Source organism: Schistocerca cancellata, chromosome 1 (assembly GCF_023864275.1).
Source record: "Schistocerca cancellata isolate TAMUIC-IGC-003103 chromosome 1, iqSchCanc2.1, whole genome shotgun sequence".
NCBI classification, from domain to species: domain Eukaryota; kingdom Metazoa; phylum Arthropoda; class Insecta; order Orthoptera; family Acrididae; genus Schistocerca; species Schistocerca cancellata.
This window is the reverse complement of record NC_064626.1, coordinates 378,407,068-378,427,463: the sequence shown is the minus strand read 5'-3', so window position 1 is coordinate 378,427,463 and position 20,396 is coordinate 378,407,068. Positions and strand designations below refer to the sequence as shown.

Genomic DNA, 20,396 nt, shown 5'->3' with positions numbered 1-20,396 from the left:
CATGAATGTCCTTTGCTTTCATTCCTTTCTTTACAAAGTACTTGATCACTGCTCGAGCCTTGATTACCCCCCCATCTTCGCAAATAATTACACGGGAACAACAACAGAACCACATTACTGCCCCAGATGTCTTCCAAGAGCACTGATGTGGCATGTATTTACAGGCAACAGTTCAATGAATATTACATGAACAACTCATTGTGTTAGCACTAACCTCATACCTTGTAATTGTGCTCGTTTAGTCTTCACTTTAGGAGTTTTGAGCTTGGATACTTCACATTAAAGGTCCATGATAATGGCTTATGGTCTGTCACCACTGTAAACCTTTGTTCATATAGGTAGAGTCAGAATAGCGTCATTGCATATGCTATGGCCAACAATTCTTTTTCTGTGATACTATATTTTAGTTACACAGTGTTTAGTAACCTGGATTTGTATGCAATAGGCAAGGCTTCACCAACTTTCTTGCTTTTGTGTAAAACTGCCCTCAGAGGTTCCTTACTCTTGCATCTTATCACAATGAATGGCTTCCCAAAGTCTGAAGACTGAAGTAGCGGTAGATTAACAAATTTCTCCTTCAGTTCCTCAAAAGCGTTAGTTTGCCTTTTGCTTCATTCATATTCCATTCCTTTCTTTAACAGTTCATGAATTGGCTTTATAGTTTTGCTACATTTAATAAGAAATCCTTGATAACAAAGCCTGAGAACCCAGTTAGTGTCTTTTTCATTTGTGTGTGAAGGAAGATCTTTACCTTATCCACATTTGCCATGTTAGCTCCCTTCCTCCGGAGATCCTTTCTGCCTGCTGCTGACTGCCATCAGCCCACTGCTCTTCTTAGCCAGAAGGTGTCTGCTGCCTTCTCAGAATGGTGTCTACCTTCACAGATTTCTGCTGCAAGTACTGTCTGCTGCTGCCCTCCCTCCTCCAAATCAGTTCAGAAAGTTGCACATCGCCACAACTTTCTGCAGGTGCTACTGTTGCTGTATCAAAATTTAGAAATTCCTAATCACGCAACCTACATGACTCCACATAACCAACCCCACCCTTGGCACCATATTTATATGTTGTGTCCCGAATGTGGATTTTGCATGGAATTGAGTGACAGGGGTTTGTGCTATAGGGTGTTCAGTCTATTGACTGAGGTGATGACGAGACTTGATTGTGTGACTTAAATTCTGTAAAGTCGGTAGATTGAATTGGAGGATGAGGAGATTAATAAGCAACTCAAAAGAAGTGATTAACTTCTAATTTCATTTCAGATATCAGCAAGTTCCATAGCTGAAGTGCCTCCACACTACTGGCCAAGCACTTACACAGAAACAGGGGTGTTGTACTACTGTTCAGTCTGCTTACTCAATGCTGTGCATCTTCCAATGACTGTTTCCTGCTTGACCCTCCCCTGGTCCTAGCATTTTGTTCACCTTCCCCCTCCAACCTCGTCAATCCGTGACATGACATAGCGTCAAAAGATTCACGTCCTCATATGGCTACTCGTGAACTTTATTCTTCAATTACCTTTCAGTGGCTGACTGAAGGGGATAGGAAGTCATTCCCTGTTTGGTAAAGAACTGCCTTTTTAAATCTCTCATCAGATTCTTATGACACAGTGTGTCCTCCACTACAAGCCGTCTGCTTTTCTCTCTCGCTGCTCACACACTCTGTTTCATCCATGTATTGCATAAGGCGTTTGCTTAATTAATTTCGTCTTCTTATTTATCCTTTGCTGTTTAAAGGTGTAATCACCCAGAAAAATTTCAGTCATGGGCGCAAAACAAACCTGCAACTACTTCATGGAAATAATTACTAGTCCTTTACACTACCAGTTACATAACAACTGAAATGTGTTTATCACTGTACTGCTAACTGCTATTAAACTGTTTTGCTTCATTAATTATGTCAGCTTACTTAACCTTTGCTGTCTAAGGACCTCATCTCACTAAGCCTCTCAAATAACTTACTCCACAGTCCTCAAACAACGGAAAGTCCATGTTGGAATATCAGCAGTTATGAGAAGGATAGACTGCTATTCACAATGAAGATGACACATTGTATTGCAGACAGGCACAGCAAAAAGAAAGTTACGCGCTAAGGTTTCGACCAAAGTCTTCTTCAGAAAAAAGGAACACACACACACACACATACACACACACACACACACACACACACACACACACACACACACACAAAGGAAGCACACATCATGCACATGACTGCTATCTCTGGCTGCTCTAGCCAGGCTACAACTGTTGCGTTGAACAAAAATAGCAGTTGAGAATGGGCAGAGAATGGAAAGGGAAAGCATTTTGCCGTGAGCAGCCGCAGTCCCATCATGTGTGTCTGAACACGTGTGTGTGTGTGTGTGTGTGTGTGTTTCTCTTCCATAAAAGGCTTTGGATGAAAGTTTAGTATTTAACACCCTTTTCATTGTGCCTATCTGCAACTCAGTGTTTCATCTCTATGGTGAGTAGCAATCTATCCTTTTCAGAATTGTTATTCCACACTCTTCTTTTTCCATACCCTCTGACCTTACGCTAATGGTCCCTGTGGTTGCACGTGCTGTGCCCAGCTCTGTCTTTAATGCTGGCCAACTTCAAGAACATTTACAGGATTGTGCTTTTGTTGTGGGTGTGGTAGTCCTTTACCTTATCATATTCACCTTTTTCGAATCTATATTGTATACCTCTCATTTGTACAGCTAGGTCCAGTGGTGATAAGCCTAGTATCATCATCAGTTCCTCAGTACTGTTGTTCTCTGTGCAGTTTTCAGGCACAGGAGTACACTTTCCTGTCCTCATTGAAGTGCCTGCACTGCTGTTTTGGCTGTATGAGCCCATACACTCGACCCACAGCATACAACCTCGATTGCTACTTTGTTCAGGATTTTATACTTCTCTCTGACAAACAGTATTTATATGTGCATAAAGATATTGATTTTCATTTATGTTTATACCAAGTTACCTGTATACTTGTTTCATCTTCAGCAGATGAGCATTTGTTCTGATTAAGGGATTTCTTGAGTTTGATAATGTTTCTTTTTGTAATGTATAAACTGTTTTGTGTGCTGCTATTGTTTATTTTCCACTAATTTAGTGCTAATAGGCGACACAGCCTCTTATGTCTGTCATATTCTAAAGCTCACTCAGTAATGGCTGTATGCCAACATTCCAGAGTTGTGGACCACAAACAGAGCCCTGCAGGCAGCCTTTGATGATCTTTTTCACAATTATCGTTCTGGGCATTCCAGTTTCACCTGCCTGTCAGTACAAAGATCTCATAAGCTATTATTGAGACACGTAGAACAGTTCCATGTGCTTCAGTCTTTTGAAAAGGGCAGCCCACCATTAATTATTGAATGCCTCAACTATATTAATCATTACTTCTAGAAGTTAGCTGTGATGATGCAGCCACAAACCTGTTGTATTGAAGTAGAAGTTTTCTTATATTTCATTATAGTCCTGTTTTGTTACATGCATAGCTAACTCCAGTAAATGCTGTTTTTTTAACTGCCATCACAGCAGTTAATTTTTCAGGAGGGTAATTAATCAAATCTATTATGTTCCTCCCAATCACCTGAATTACTCAAAATAATAATTACTAAACCTTAGTCTGGTTGTCACAGTCACCTTGTAGTGTCTCTGACAGCACAAAACACCAACAACGTGATTTTGTATTCTGCCATAGGCATAATCAAATCGGGTCATAGCAAGTGTGTGTAATTCATCTTCTTCAAATGTGATATTAAGTTCCGGACAAGAGCAGGAAAAAAGGAAAATTTTTATGTTCTTACACATTGGTTCAAATTTGTTGGCAGAATGCTAATTTAGCTTTAACATCAAAGTCTGTAGAATACACATGACTGAGAGTTGTAAATTAAGTATTCATTGGCTGTTTTATGTTTGTATTGCAGAATAACTAATCTAAAGTACTGGGGAAGAAGTGAGCAAATAATATCAAAGACCTTGCAGCTGTTAAATGATTTGTCTGTTGGGTACAGCTGTGTCAGAAAATTGGTTAAACTTGAGGAAGTACAATTTATGCTAAACAACCATACAGTAAGTATTGTGGAAAACTACTAAGAAACTAAAATGTGTTGTATTTCAGGGGTTTATTGAAAACTGGTTTTCACTGTGGACACATTTGCTTGAATCAGCTGTAAGTATTTACTAAATATACCACATGATTCTGAGAACTTGTGTGTTCTGTATCTTAAAATAAATTGTAAACAAAAATGCTGCAGCTGCATTTCTTTGTTAAATCTCTGCTCTCCAGTAATCAAAAGACCATAGTCTGATCCAAGCTGGATAAATACGAGGGCTACCCAGAAAGTAACAGATGTTTTGGTCTATCGCAGCAGTGGGTGGGATTACAGCTGCCATCTTGGTGCCGTAACGTTCTTACACGCTGGACATATACAGCGGTGATAACATGTGGTCTGTGTTTCTGCCGCTTTGCATTCTGCGACATGTTAAAATGTGTACTGCAATGGAAAATCCTGCCAGTTGTGAGGTTCATTCTGTGATTAAGTTTTTGTTTGCAAAAAACTGCTAAGCAGATGTTAAACACTGACAAAGTTAAGTGGATGATAAACAAAACAAGTTTCAGGGAAAACTTAACACAAAAGCTTTGCTTTTTCACAACAACACACTTCCACAAACAGCTAATTATACCCGAGAGCTCCTATGGTGTTTTGAATTGGAAGTGATTGATTATCAACTGAGCAACAACCACCTCTTTCCAGCAATGAAGACACGGCTCACTGCATAATGCTTTAATACTGATGCTGAACTGCATGCTGGTATAAACTAAAGGTTGCAATTGCGTGCAGCAGATTTCTACAGGAAGGTGTTGGAAAACTGGTGCCATGGTATGATAAGTGCCTCAATTTGAATGATGATTCTGTAGAAAAATAGCTAAAGAGTGTACCTTTAAACTGTATATAATAAAACTTGGTTTTTCTTTATTTTTAATTTCTAATTCCAAGACGTCCGTTTTTCTGGATAGCCCTCATATCTCAGTTTCACCCTCAGGTACTGTATCATAAAGTGATCTATTTCAATTGCTTGCACAAGGTGTTTACGTGTAATGCCAAAAAAATGTTGCTCACATTATCTACTGCTGTTTGAGTTTTAAAACAAACTCAGTTAGTGTCTGATGTATTGAAGTCATGTACTGTGGTAACGCCTGCATCTCGTGCAGCAGTCGCATCTCCATCACCTTCTATCACTTCTTGTGATCAGCATAAGGTGCAAGTGCCACAAGAATTCATGGCACACTGCCTTCAACCCTGTCAGAGAACTGATGACGTAATACCACCACGTTATCATCAACCATTGTGCCCCTAGACTTCCGTCTATTTTACAATTTATACAGGGTGTTCCCAAAATATCTTTACAACTTTGGACATGTATATTTAAAAAAATGGGGATAGGTGGAAATGTGTGGTTTGCAGCATAATGTTCACAAGCACCTAAGGTTTAGCAGCTGTTGAAGAGACTTCTGTAACGTTCAGGATATGTAAGTGGCATTCCAGTTCCCCCCATGTCCAGTGTAGCATTTCCTCATTAACTTGCACAATTGTAGCTCTGATGCGAGCTCAGAGTTTCTGCAGGTCCTGCACTGGGGATTGGTAAACCATATCCTTTCACAGTGCCCCAAAGAAAAAAAAAACCTAATGGGGTTTTGTGTGGAGGCATTGGGATCCAGGAGATGGGTCCACCTCTGCCATTCCATTCACCTGGAAATGTTGTCCAAAGCCTTCAGAACGATCAAGGCCCAGTTAGGAAAGGCAGTATCCTACCAAAGCATGATGTCAGAATGCAATTCTTTGAACTGTGGAAATGCAAACATGTTCCAATATGTCCATATAAACAGTCAAGGTTATTGATGCCTATGCAAATAACAGTGCTGAATCAGTTTACACCACACATTTACCTTTGGACTGTTGCACACTGTCATCATGCTAAAGTGAGGGTTTTTAGAGCCTCACATTGTCAATTTACCTTCCCAGACATATGAAAGAAGCTTTGTGCGTGAACATCACATTTTTCAGATAGTCTTGGTCATCATTGTGGTACTCAGAATATCAGTTGCAAATGCTTTGTACTTTGGCCAGTTGTTGAGTTTGAAATGCATGCAGCAGCTGCACCTTATAGACATTCAACTTCAGTTTCTTGTGTAGCACCTTGTACACTGGTTGCTCGTAACTGCAACTGATGGATTGATTTGGTTGGCTCCAGATAAATGTCCATTGCACCCATACCACATCTGCATCAATTGTGCTTGGACACCCAGAACTCATCCTCAACATTTCTGGATTCCTTGAACCTCATTTACCATTGTCTAATGGTAGGACATGGCAGTGGTGTTCTTCTGCAACATATCCGGAAGCACTGCTGGACCTGAATCTCCATCAACTATTCCACACAGTGTGCTTTCTGCTGGAGGTGGCCATTTTTATCAATAACTAACTTACAAAAAGGAAGAGGAAAAAAAAAAACTATAGTTGTGTGTGAGCATTTTGCGCAAACCATACCTTTCTATCTATCCCCATTTCGGAAATAAACATGATCAAAGTTGTAAAGATCGTTTTGGAACACACTGTTTAGTTTGAATAACATGTCACTGTGATTATGACACTGAACTCAGCTTTGGGAGGTTTGCAATTGCTATGCTGATTCATCACCTGAAGAGTTTTCTTGCATAGTTTTTACACTTCATATCTGCCCAACCACATAGTACAAAACTTCTCTTTATCTTTTTATATTTAATCATCAGCAATGTTAATTTCTCCAAGGAGCACTATTTTCAACAGTGGGTTATTATCTTTCACCATACGTATAGGTACTACTGAAGTTTCATGCAATAGCAGCACTCTCACAAAGGTTTAAGCTTGAATGGTATCTTGTGTCGTGTACAACAAACCTGTACAAGGGGTTGTAGTAAACTTTTTAAATTATAGTGTCAAAAAAATCAGGCTGACACATTGAAACTTGGTGATGGTGTCAACCCTTCTGTACGTATTCATGTTTCAGTTGACCCCTTTTTCCAATTGACTGATGACTTGGTGGAGGTCTTGGTTGTAGACGTTTGCATTTTGGCTGCTAACCTGGTCATTCTGGAAATGCCTGCCAGCCAATAGTTTCTTCATTTAAGTAAAGAGGAAGAGTTACTGGTGCCATGTCAGGAGAATATGTGGTGGGGGGGAAGAAGTGACAGAAATTGACAACCCACGGAAGCAGCACATATGGCTGTATCCTGTTCAGAATGAGTTGGGGCAGTCACATTTTTAATTTTGAAAATGTTGTGCAATATATTTGAAACTGACTCATGATTGATTTTCACTTTTTTCCACTAGTGTTTCAGTTGTCATATACTGCTCTTCAAGCACCAGAGCCTCCACTTCTCGTACAACACTCAGTTCTTCACAGAGAGATGGGCCATCAGTTCATTCTTCACCATTCAGACTTGTTTGACCACAGTAGAAGTGTCTGTGCCACCTAACCACTGTCCTATATTTGAAGGATCGAAGCTACCCTTACACCTCTTTGCTACTGTGCAATTTGCATCACTGACAGGGATGCACCATAGTTCTAGAAGGGAGAGATTGGCACCTGGAGATCTTTTGGTGCGAAGGATTGAGTTAGTTGAGTGGGAGCATGCTTGCAGGGCAGGTCCCGATTGCCTGCATTTCCCTTGATAGTCTATTTGGTCAAAAGATTATACAAAGTCACAATGGGGCCATCATGCAAGTAGGTTGTGTACATGTTTGAGCAAAATGAGAATTTTGAAGCTCAGGATTAATTTGGTATCAGGAGAGTTGTTCTATAATTAAATGGCAATTACACATTAAAGAATCAGCAATGGTAAAATTGTATAAGATCTTGATGGATGAGTGGCTGTAATTGTAATGCGAGTGCACTCAGAATTTATAGTGGAATAAATTAACTGTGTCATACAAAAGTTTTCACAAATTACAACCTCTTCCTAATTATTAGAATATTTTGGGAGAGAATGAATTGTAGAACAGTATCAGAGAAGAGACAGGGCATGCGCCATAGGCTCACATTTAGAACTCAGCTTGCCTTGGGAGTAAGTTTGCCCTCCATAACTGCCTACTTCTGAATGTCTGATGCCTATTTTTCCTGAACAAGTGGTTTAATCCGTATATAACTAGAAGAATGCAGAAGGCTGAAATCAACAATACAGGTAGTCGCAAAAATAAGCAGAGTCCTCCAACTGGGGAGTTATCAAGAATGGTGTCCCACAGGGTTCAGTTGTGGATCTCTTAATCTTCTTAATATATATGAATGACTTGCCACTCTATATTCACAAAGATGCAAAGCTAATTCTTTTTTCTGGTGATACAAATATAGTTATCACACCCGACAAACAAGAATTAACTGAGGAAATAGTAAATAATGTATTTCAGAAAATTATTAAGTGGTGCTCTGCAAATGGACTCTCATTAAATTTTGAGAAAACACCAGGATAGAATGTAACAATATTATGAAAAGGAAAGTTGCTACTGTTGCCTTAGACTGCAGTCTCTCTCTCTGTGTGTGTGTGTGTGTGTGTGTGTGTGTGTGTGTCTTTCTCTGTTTTTGACGTTGGCCTTACAGGCTGAAAGCTTTATTTGGAACAGTCTCTTTGTTGTGCCTATCTGCAACTCAGAATCCATGCTATGTGGTGAGTAGCAAGTTTCGTTTTCATAATAAAATGTCATAACACCATAGCTAAATATACACTACTGGCCATTAAAATTGCTACACCAAGAAGAAATGCAGGTGATAAACTGGTATACATTATACTACAACTGACATGTGATTACATTTTCATGCAATTTGGGTGCATAGATCCTGAGAAATCAGTACCCAGAACAACCACCTCTTGCCGTAATAACAGCCTTGATACGCCTGGGCATTGAGCAAACAGAGCATGGATGGCGTGTACAGGTACAGCTGCCCATGCAGCTTCAACACAATCCCACAGTTCATCAAGAGTAGTGACTGGCGTATTGTGACGAGCCAGTTGCTCAGCCACCATTGACCAGACATTTTCAATTGGTGAGAGATCTGGAGATCGTGCTGGCCAGGGCAACAGTCGAACATTTTTTGTATCCAGAAAGGCTCGTACAGAACCTGCAACATGCGGTCATGCAGTATCCTGCTGAAATGTAGGATTTGGCAGGGATCGAGTGAAGGATAGAGCCACGGCTCGTAACACATCTGAAATGTAACGTCCACTGTTCAAAGTGCCGTCAATGCGAACAAGAGGTGACCAAGACATGTAACCAATGGCACCCCATACCATCACGCCGGGTGATACGCCAGTATGGCGATGACGAATACACGCTTCCAATGTGCGTTCACCGTGATGTTGCTAAACACGGATGCGACCATCATGATGCAGAACCTGGATTCATCAGAAAAAATGACGTTTTGTCATTCGTGCACCCAGGTTCGTCGTTGAGTACACCATCGCAGGCGCTCCTGTCTGTGATGCAGCGTCAAGGGTAACCGCAGCCATGGTCTCCGAGCTGATCGTCCATGCTGCGTCAAACGTCGTCGAACTGTTCGTGCAGATGGTTGTTGTCTTGCAAACGTCCCCCTCTGTTGACTCAAGGATCAACACGTGGCTGCACCATCCGTTACAGCCATGCAGATAAGATGCCTGTCATCTCGACTGCTAGTGATACGAGGCCGTTGGGATCCAGCACGGCGTTCCGTATTACCCTCCTGAACCCACCGATTCCATATTCTGCTAACAGTCATTGGATCTCGACCAACACGACCAGCAATGTCGCGATACGATAAACCGCAATCGCAATAGGCTACAATCTGACCTTTATCAAAGTCGGAAACGTGATGGTACGTATTTCTCCTCCTTACGAGGCATCACAACAATGTTTCACCAGGCAACGCCGGTCAACTGCTGTTTGTGTATGAGAAATTGGTTGGAAACTTTTCTCATGTCAGCACGTTGTAGGTGTCGCCACTGGCGCCAACCTGGTGTGAATGCTCTGAAAAGCTAATCATTTGCATATCACAGCATCTTCTTCCTGTCGGTTAAATTTTGCATCTGTAGCACGTCATCTTCATGGTGTAACAATTTTAATGGCCAGTAGTGTAGATTTTGAACAGAAGTCTGTTGCTAAGGCAGAAGATTCAAAATTTCTGGGAGTGTGCACTGATAAGAAATAGAGTTGGAAGAACCATGTTCATGATCTGCTGAAATATTTAAGTCGAGATATTTATGCAATTAGGGTTATAGCAAATCTTGGTGATGAACATATCAGCAAATTTGCCTGCGGTGCTTATTTTCATTCACTACTTTGACGTGGCATCATATTTTGGCGTAATTTGCCATTAAGAGAGAAATTGTCTAAGGAGCCCACCAAAGATCATCCTGCAGACATTTATTTAAAGAACTGGGATATTTACAGTACTCTCAAGATACATATATTCACTTATTGAAATTTGTTGTTAATAATCCATCGAAATTCAAAAATAATAGCAAAGTGCATAGCTACAACACTAGAAGAATGGATGATAGTCACTATTCTGAATAAATCTGAATTTGGCACAAAAAAGGGTGAGTTATGCTGCCACAGAAGTCTTAAGTCTTTGGTCATTTACCAAATAGCATTGAAAGTCTGACATACAGGCAACCAACATTTGTAAACCAATTAAAAGAATTTTTGAATGACAACAGATGAATGTTTAGATATGAAGTAGTAATAGTAAAAAAATCTTATTGTGTAAAGAAATCTTATGTTAAACTGACACGTTCTATATCATTAAAAAATGTCGTATTCAGAATCTGTAGTAATGGGACAAGTATTAATCAACTGTACATCAATAAATAATACATTTCTGCCAACTCGGCATGGATTGTTACAGCATAGTTCCCCCTGCGTATGCAGAAAACTAATTAGCACATGATACAATATTTTATCAGTGGGCTACAGAACCCCCCCCCCCCCTCCCTCTCCGACAATATACTCACCTACAAAAAGTAAAAAAACTCTTTGACAATATACTACGGTAATGTGATGTGGGGATTTCAGACTGCAGACTTCCACTTACAAAAAGCAAAAAATAAGAAAAAAAAATTTTCTTGAGTTGATTATCAAAATTTGACTACGCCTCATACATTTTGTTGCTGCTTAACTTGGTTTAGGCCAGTAGAATAAGTAGCACTTTAGGGTTCTGCATTCAAGAAATTCCTTGTGACACATCGGTCTACCTGTGTTTCATATAAGTGGCTGCAATTTCATGTGAATAGCTTATTCAGTTTTATTTCCAAACTTGGGACCAAAATGATATCTGTAGTCTTTGTTGGATGTAATAATAATGTGAAATAGAAATTTAATAATTCTTGTGTCATTCTATTCTGCAGGCTACAATGTAATGCACACGACTATTGTGTTATTTACAAGAAATAGAGCTTCATTGAATTTGTAGATGCTTTGATGTTCTAGTCTGCAGGCTGCAATGTAATGTACACAGCTATTGTATTTGTTCACAAGAAATAGTGTTTCATTGAATTTGTAAGTGCTTTGATGTTCTGAAGTAAAATATATATTAAAAGCAGTAAAAATATTGAATTTCTGTGAAGTATATTTATCTACTTTCTGAAACCTCTCTCCTCTCAGGACACGTTCAGATTTCAGAGCTTGTAGTATCAAAATTTTTGTTATGGTGAATTTATGTATGAATTCTTAAATCAGTGATCACTACATTGGACTGACTTATTTTCATGTGAAATACTAGAAAGTGTGTTAGTAAGATAATCATTAAATTTGCATTAATTTCTTTTTGTTTCAGAGTGAACATTTTCCATTTTTGGGAAATAGTGTGGCTGTAAGTGAAATGCGATGCAGATCAATGTTTTATACCTCACTGGGTCGGCTTCTTATGGTTGATTTGGGTGAAGATGAGGACAGATTTGATAGCTTCATGTTACCACTAACAGGTTTGTACCTGTAATTGTATCTTTGTGTGTAGTTTATATGGTTAGTTTTCACTCAAGAGCCTTTAATGCTGTTGTTGATTATGAGTATTATTGATTTCTTAGTGTGAATATTTTGTCTATAAATGTTGTTACATTAAGTTTTTAGTGTGCCTGTCATTGCATGACTTCCCATTTTTTGAATGGAGATCAAGATATTGATAAACTTGATTTTAGTGTAGTGAAAGTAGTAGATTTTTTCATGTATGAGATTGCCTGGAAGTCTTGCTGGTGTGGTGTCAGTAATTTAGTGTGAGAACAATATGCGTAATTTTTTTTTAATCATCCTTATGTTATACAATATTTTTGTAACAGGATTCAGAATCTCTGAAATTATTGGTACTAGAATACAGCTTGAAGAAGCTCTGATTTTGGCACAATTTCTGACTCCATTAGTATGCAGTAATATTAATTAATAAGTGAATATTTTACACCATAATGTGGTTAACATACATTTTCGTGCAGGTATTGGATGTGAAGGCAACTTAATGTTGCTGTTGTGCTTACCCTCATACTGCTGCTAGTGGCACTGCCACTTCAATTTGTTCTCATAATGATACTGTATGGTCCTGGGAAACTGCAAGTGATGTCAGTCTTTGTAAATATCCATAATTGTTGTTCTGGTAAATAGACTTGTCACATTTAAAATGAAGCAATTCTTAATATTCCTTTAAAACCGTCCAAGAATTCCATTCAATTATTGGTAAGAAAGACATTTGTAATTTAGAAACACAGTGTTCGTACAAACTGTATGGGTCTTATTTCTAAAAGTTCAACCTTAAACTCTCTGCTATGACTTCAGCAGCATAAGGGGTTGGAAAAAAGGGACTTCTCAAAACTGAGGGAACGTAAGTTTTACAAAAACTTGGACTGTTCGAATATATTTAATACCTCTGAGTTACTAACAGTTGTGTTTAGTTTTAGAAGCACTGATCACTATTATTGGCATAAGATAAGTTACATAAAACAACAAAAACAGGTGTTGAGTGGCCGGCTTGTGAGAGCGAGATTGCAGCAGATGACTAGTTCTGGTATATTGTGAACTGTGTGAGAAAAATACATGTCATTACATTATTAACTGTGTGAGAAAAATACGTGTCACTTGCTTCACACACCATTTCATCTCATGACAGTATTGTGGAGCCAGTATGTCATGTACAGAAAAGTAATCATGTACATTAATAGTGGGACATTTGTGATGGGAGATTCCTTTCACCTTCAAGATCATGTTCTGAGCTTAGGACAGGAACATACTGAAATTAGATGAAGACTTACTAAACTGTTGAACTTCTGACCCAAATTAATAAAAAGGTTTTCATTGAGTTCTAATGCTGTGCCATTAGAAATTAAGAACCTTCTGTCATCTCAGATTTGTGAGTGTCTTTCTTCTGCTCAAAGCGTGTTAAAAGTGAATAGTGTTCTTTCCAGTACTCATTGTATATGTAATAAATATGAACCTACATCAAGATATCGATGGCTTCAAAAAGTCAATCCTACCACTGGGCACTTTTCCACGTTAATTAGTGCAGTCTCATTTACCATAGGTTTAAATTTGCTTGCCCAGTACTGTCTCATTCCATTTGAATTCAAAATGATAGGGTTTGAGCCTTTCATAATATTTGCCATTGCGAAAGATGTCATCCAGATGTATTCTTGTAAGTTGTTTGAATAGTTTATACAATGGGAGAAACTCAAGTTTCACAACAATACAGCTTCTTGTCTTCGCCATCATCTGCCCCGCACCTCTCATGTCTCACCCCACCACTCTTACAAGAATTTCCTAGAGCAGTTTCAACTTCCTCCCGAAGCTTAATAATCAGTTGTGATACTACTACTACTACTACTACTACTACTACTACTTTGAAGTTATTTTTAGTGTGTCCACATTCTTTTTCCCTTTTTTTTTCTTCTTCTTAGTTTCCAACACCAAACTGAAGTAGGTAAAATGATGGTGGCATTGAGATGAGCTATTTAAATCCCAGCCGCAAAAATACTGATCCCTTTTTGATTTCACCAGTCATTTGAAAGTAATACTGCAATGATGCATCAGCATCTATTGTCCTCCTTATATCTCTTTCGTAGCTGTACTAAGGCTTAATCTAGTGAACTCCTTGGTGATAAGAAATCAGAAAGTAACATATATGATAGTAAACGACTTTTTGAATACTTGGAATATATTGCAACTTACCTCTTTCTCTCTCTTTTTTTTCACCTGATTGGTGGCAAAATAAAAATTGATTGATAAAGTAGCAGTTGACATCTTCACCCGAGCTTACTGTTTTGTGCCTTTCGTGGTAGCTCTAACCTCATCCAATGAAGCAGCGTTCTGAACATAGTAATGAACTCTTTGATGACCACTCGTGTAACTTCAGAAATGATTTTAAGTGGAACTATGTGCCACCAGTAATTTTAATAAATAATCTTCATCAGTTTTATGTAGATTTATTATTATTATTATTATTATTATTATTATTGGTTGTAATATCTAAGTAATTAATTTTGTAGTGAAGGAAACAATATACAGTAGTGACCATAAGTTAAAGGACCTTCAGAAACTAGATCATATAATGAAGCACAGTGATAATGTATGCACTACAAGATATCTTAGCAACATCATGACATTGATAAGGATTCAATATTATGACAAATAAAGTTGCTACTCACCATATAGCGGAGACGCTGAGTCGCAGATAGGCACAACAACAACACTCTCGCAATTATTCTTTCGGCATATTAAGGCTTTCATCAACAATAGACACACATACGCAAATGCAACTCACATACACTGCAGTCTCAGGCAACCAAAACCACACTGTGAGCAGCAGCACCAGTGCATGATAGAAGTGGCAACTGGGTGGGGGTAAGGAGGAGGCTGGGGCAGGGAGGGGAAAGGACTGGGTTGGGGGTAAGGAGGAGGCTGAGGTGGGGAGGATGAAGGATGGTATGGTGGAGGTGGCAATCAGTGAAGTGCTGCAGGTTAGACTGAGGGCACGGGAGAGGGGGGCTTGGGGGGGGGGGGGGAGTAGTGGAAAAGGAGAGAAATAAAAAGACTTGGTGTGGTGGTGGAATGACGGCTGTGTAGTGCTGGAATGGGAACAGAGAAGAGGGTGGATGGGTGAGTACAATGACTAACGAAGGTTGAGGCCACGAGGATTATGGCAATACAGGATGTATTGAAGGGGAAGCTCCCACATGGGCAATTCAGTTAAAACTGGTGTTGGTGGGAAGGATCCATATGGCACATTCTGTGAAGCAGTCATTGAAATGAAGGCTATCATGTTTCGCAGCGTGTTCAGCAACAGGGTGGTCCACTTGTGTCTTGGCATAAGTTTGTCGGTGGCCATTCATGTGGGCAGACAGCGTGTTGGTTGTCATGGGTATATAGAATGCAGCACAGTGGTTGCAGCTTAGCTTGTAGATCACTTGACTGGTTTCACAGGTAGCCCTGCCTTTGATGAGGTAGGTGATGTTAGTGACTAGACTGGAGTAGGTGGTGGTGGGAGGCTGTATGGGACAGGTCTTGCATCTAGGTCTATTACAGCGGTATGAGCCATGAGGTAAGGCATTGGGAGCAGGGGTTGTGTAAGGATGGATGAATATATTGTGTAGGTTTGGTGGACGGTGGAATACCCTTGTGGGAGGGTTGGGAAGGATAGTGGGCAGGACATTTCTCATTTCAGGGCACGACAAGAGGTAATCAAAACCCTGGTGGAGAATTAATTCAGTTGCTCCAGTCATGGGTGGTACTGAGTTATGAGTGGAATGCTCCTCTGTGACTGGAGGGTGGGACTTTAGGAGGTGGTGAGCGACTGGAAAGGTAAGGCACAGGAGACTTGTTTTACTAGTACACTGCAACCTACATCCATTTGAACCTTCTTACTTTGTTCATCCTCTACAATTTTTTCCCCTCACACTTTCTTCCTATACCAAACTGACGATTCCTTGATGCCTCATAATGTGTCTTTTCCACTAATTCCTCCTTTTAATCAAGTTAAGCCATAATTTTTCCCCCCATTGTTCAGTTCAGTACCTCCTCATTAATAAAGCGATCTACCCATCTAATTTTCAGCATCCTTCTGTAGCACCATATTTCAAAAGCTTCTCTTCTCTTCTCCTCTCTTCTTGTCTGAACTATTTTCACAGCCATCCAAAGCTACCCTCCAGTTAAGTACCTTCAGGAAAGACTTCCCCATACTTACATTTGTCAGTTGTCTTTTTCAGAAATGCTTTTGCTTAATATAGGCACTTTGCATTTTATATCTCCTCTACTTTGGACCTCTCAGTTATTTTGCTGCCCAAAAAGCAAAACGTATTTACCAATCTTCCCTGATCTTTTTTAATTTAACACTGTGAGCATGGCCTGATTTAATTCAAATACATTCCATTTCATTAACATTAATCTGTACCAAGTGAGGTAGTGGAGTGGTTAGCGCACTGGACTCGCATTCGGTTCAAACTCATGTTCCGCCATCTTGATACAGACTTTCCATGATTTTCCTAAATCACTTCAGGCAACTGTCAGAATGGTTCCTTCGAAAGGACATAGCCGACTTCCAATGACCTTGCTGTTGTGTCTCCTCCCCCAAATCAGCCAACCAATTAATCTATACCTCTTTTGAAGGTAATACTCATTCTATTAACTGCTTACCCTATCCTTTGCTATCTCTAACAGAGTTACAATGTCATTGGCAGACCTAAAAATTTTAATCATCTTTTCCACTCCTTTGCCAACTACTCCTTCCCATGCTTGTTCTTTGACTCTTACAACAACAGTCTGGTAGTCTGATTTCTGTACTAGTTGTAAATAGCCTTTCACCTGTGTTTTATCCCAGCTATCTTCAAAATTTCAGAGTGTGTATTCCAGACAACACATAAAAAGCTTTCTTTGAGCATGCAAATTTTATAAATGTAGGATTTCCTTTCTTTAACTTATCGCCAAAGATAATTAGCAGGGTCAGTATTGCCTTGTTTATTCCTGTATTTCTCCAGAACCTGAACTGATCTTCCCTAAGGTATGCTTCTACCAGTTTATCTATTCTTCTAGTTAATTTGTGTAAATAGTTTGCAAAGATGACTTATTGAACAGATTGTTTAGTAGCATTCATATCTGCTATTTTTTTAAATTGGAATTATTACATTCTTCTTGATGTTCGAAGGTATCTTGCATATCTCATATATCAATGTATCTCATATATCTTCCACACCATTTGGAATATTTTGTTAATGGCTGGCTCTCCCAAGAATATTAAGAATTCTGATGGAATTTTGTCTACTCCAGGGAGCCTTGTTTTGACTTTGATCTCTCAGTGCTATGTGGAATTCTCCTTGCAGTATATCTCCCCTCTCATCTTCTATCCAGTATGGCTTGCGGTAATGCATTACATTGCTAGTTAAATGTTATCAGGAGATTGGACGTAAGATAGCATTTTTAGGACTTCATTCTTTGAGCCTAGTCTTGTCTCATGGACGTGAAGTTTAATTTCAGGCCTGGAGAGGGATCTGGTCACCAAATAATTGATCTCCTCATGTTACAGGTACTTGTTTATCAGGTCAGCCATGTCAGGGTGAGCTTCGTTACCTTTCACTTGAAAACCAGATCTGTATGCACCGCAGAAAGGTATACGTTAACAGGTTGTTGTCATCGTCATTAACTGCAGCCATCACTTGTTTCTGCAATGACTCTCAATGTGCTATCTCAAAACAGAAACACTGTTGTTGCTGTATCAGCCCCGTTCCACAATATAAGCATGGTTCTAATTTGAACAGAGAATGACTTTCCAAGATAAAGGGCAAGTTAGTGTGAGTGTAATTATCCCACTTCTATGCACTGTTTGGTGCACAAGATTCCATATTTGTTAAGCCATGTATTGCCTTTGCCGGAGAAATGCGTCTGAACATACAAAGAAACATCTAGAAACCTGACAACTCAATGTGTGAAGGGATTTTTGTAAACTAGAAACTGCCATGTGTCCCTTAACCAGTGCAGATAATTTGTTATTTTGGATCTTTTCTTGACACTTAAGGCAAGATAATGATACTGACACTGGGCTGTTGCACATGGTTGTCCATGCCCATACTTCAGTTGGAGGTTTCCACTGTCCTGGAGTCTTCTCCACATTCGTGGAATGTGTCTCGGGGTGACATTCAACTCCCAGCCAACTAACACCAACTTTGGTCATCCTCAGATATGGCAAATATCCATATAATGTCACTCAAATGTGTTTGCTGCTTCCATACACCCCAAAATAATGTACCAAGTCCACATAAAGTACCAGGTTAAAACTACTATATTTAAGATCTCAGCACACACAAACTGTTGCAGGATCAGTATACAGTGTTGTACTTGCATGCAATGTATAGCTTGTGTTTCCAAGTTGTGTTACAGTTTACTCTGTGCATTGTCCCTGTGATGCAATATTTCCTTATTTCTCAAACATCCCTCAATTTATGGATGGGAATGTTCATTCTGGATCTGTGGTGCAAGAAGTTTTAGTTAAAGGAGGAGTTCGTACAATCTATCAAAGTAAGAGATATAACACTCACTTGATTTGATCTGTTAGAAACGATTTGTGAAACCCTGTTACTGTGAAAACAGTGGATTTGTTTATAAATATCTTTTCTGTTTTACCAGTTATGATTATCTTTTATTTATATTTTACATGATATGTTTCAGCAAATTATTCCCATTTTCAAGTGTGTATTTCTTTGTTTTCTACGCAATTTTTAATAATGTTTGTGATGCGTGGGGTTGTGCATTGTTATCTTGCCTTTAAGTTTTATTTTGGTCCATTCGTGCAGAGTCTCACATACATTAAACATCACACATAATTTTCTGAGCACAGTATACATCGAAAAAACAAATTTACAGATGCAAAGATGTTTCTAGATGTCAGCAGAAATAACGCTATAGGTCTTCGACAGAATATTATATACTTCTGTACAGAGGGTATTTATCTTGATAAACTGGATCATGTTATATCTATTAACAGTGGTGCTTATTTTTCTGTGTTACTATTTTTATATAAGTATACAGTCGACGCACGTGATGAAATTCACTGTTTCTGTTTCAGCTTCTTCATTTAATATTTTATACTTGTATTTTTTGTAATGTGAACATATTTGTAGTTCTTCTAACAGATCTATTTTATGCCTTTTATTTAGTTGTTGGGGTAATTTGATATTTTGCTCTACTTTTCTGAATGTGTTTCCTGTGTTGTGTGTATGTATGGCTGTTGCTGAAGTAGTGTGTCTTTTGTGTGTGTGTGTGTGTGTGTGTGTGTGTGTGTGTGTGTGTGTGTGTGTAGGCTTTAATGTGCTATGTGTATCTGGTGTTGAAGTCTCGACCTGTTTGTCCTAGGTAGAACATCGAGCATTCCTGGTATGTTACTTTGTATATTCCAGAGCCTTGAGTAATATGAATCATGATTACACTTTGTTTTCTATTAGCTTTTGCTGTAGTTCATTAGGTGTAGAAAACCCAGTTTTACTTTGTGGTTTTCGAAAATATTTGCTATCTTTCATGATAAATTGCCAATGTGTGGGATGCTCTCAATATACATTCGTTTTTGTCTTTCCGTTCTATGGTGTGGTTTATGTTGGGGTTTTTCTTCACTTTGTCTAGTACTGTGTAAACAATGGAAGCAGTATAATCACTGGCAGCTGCAATCTGTTTCACTATGTTTATTTCATATGTAGATTTTCTTCGTTTAAAGGTATTTTAATTGCCCTATATAGTGTTGATCTGTATGCTGCCTGTTTACAATTGTATAGATGACCTGAGTTTGCAGGGAGTGTGATGTCAGTCATTGTATTTTTCCTATAAATTTTAAATGTGTATATTCTATTGTCTACTATTTAGGTTCAAATAATTTGTTTTGTTCATTTTCCACTGTAAATGTAATTTTCTCATATATACTACTGAAGCAGTTGTGAATGTCTATTATGTCCTGGGCATCCCATTTTGCCAACAGCAGCATGTCATGTCCATATACCCTATAAAATTCAGTTTTTGCAGATATACATGATGCTAGGCCATCTGCATCCTTATAAATGTTGCTTCCATGGTTGACGCATTATTAGAAAAAGTGAAGAAAGACCTAGATATGATCCACACCACAGAAGAAAAAGACAAAAACAAATATATGTTGATAATATATCACAGAAGACTACAAATATTTTTGTAACTCACAAAGTAAATCTAATGAACTAGAACAAAAAGTAATACACAACATAAAGTTTGATCGTGACCCATATACTCAACTCTGGAATATATAAAGTAACATGCCAGGAATGCTCCATCTTTTACCTAGGACAAACCGGCTGAGATTTCAACACCAGGCATACAGAGCACATTAAACCCTACACAGACAACAGACGCGCTACTTCAG

The 20,396-nt window shown here is 38.9% G+C and overlaps 1 protein-coding gene across 4 annotated transcripts in view; it reads left to right on the top strand.

Annotated features, from left to right (window-relative positions):
• LOC126174977 (exportin-7) overlaps window positions 1-20,396 on the top strand; it is a 225,119-nt gene that overhangs the window by 143,327 nt on the left and 61,396 nt on the right. For all 4 annotated transcript variants that reach the window (XM_049921463.1, XM_049921456.1, XM_049921480.1 and 1 more), the window contains exons 13-14: window positions 3,908-4,052; window positions 11,826-11,973. In XM_049921463.1, coding sequence (XP_049777420.1) covers window positions 3,908-4,052; window positions 11,826-11,973 — 293 coding nt within the window. The remainder of the gene's footprint in view (window positions 1-3,907; window positions 4,053-11,825; window positions 11,974-20,396) is intronic.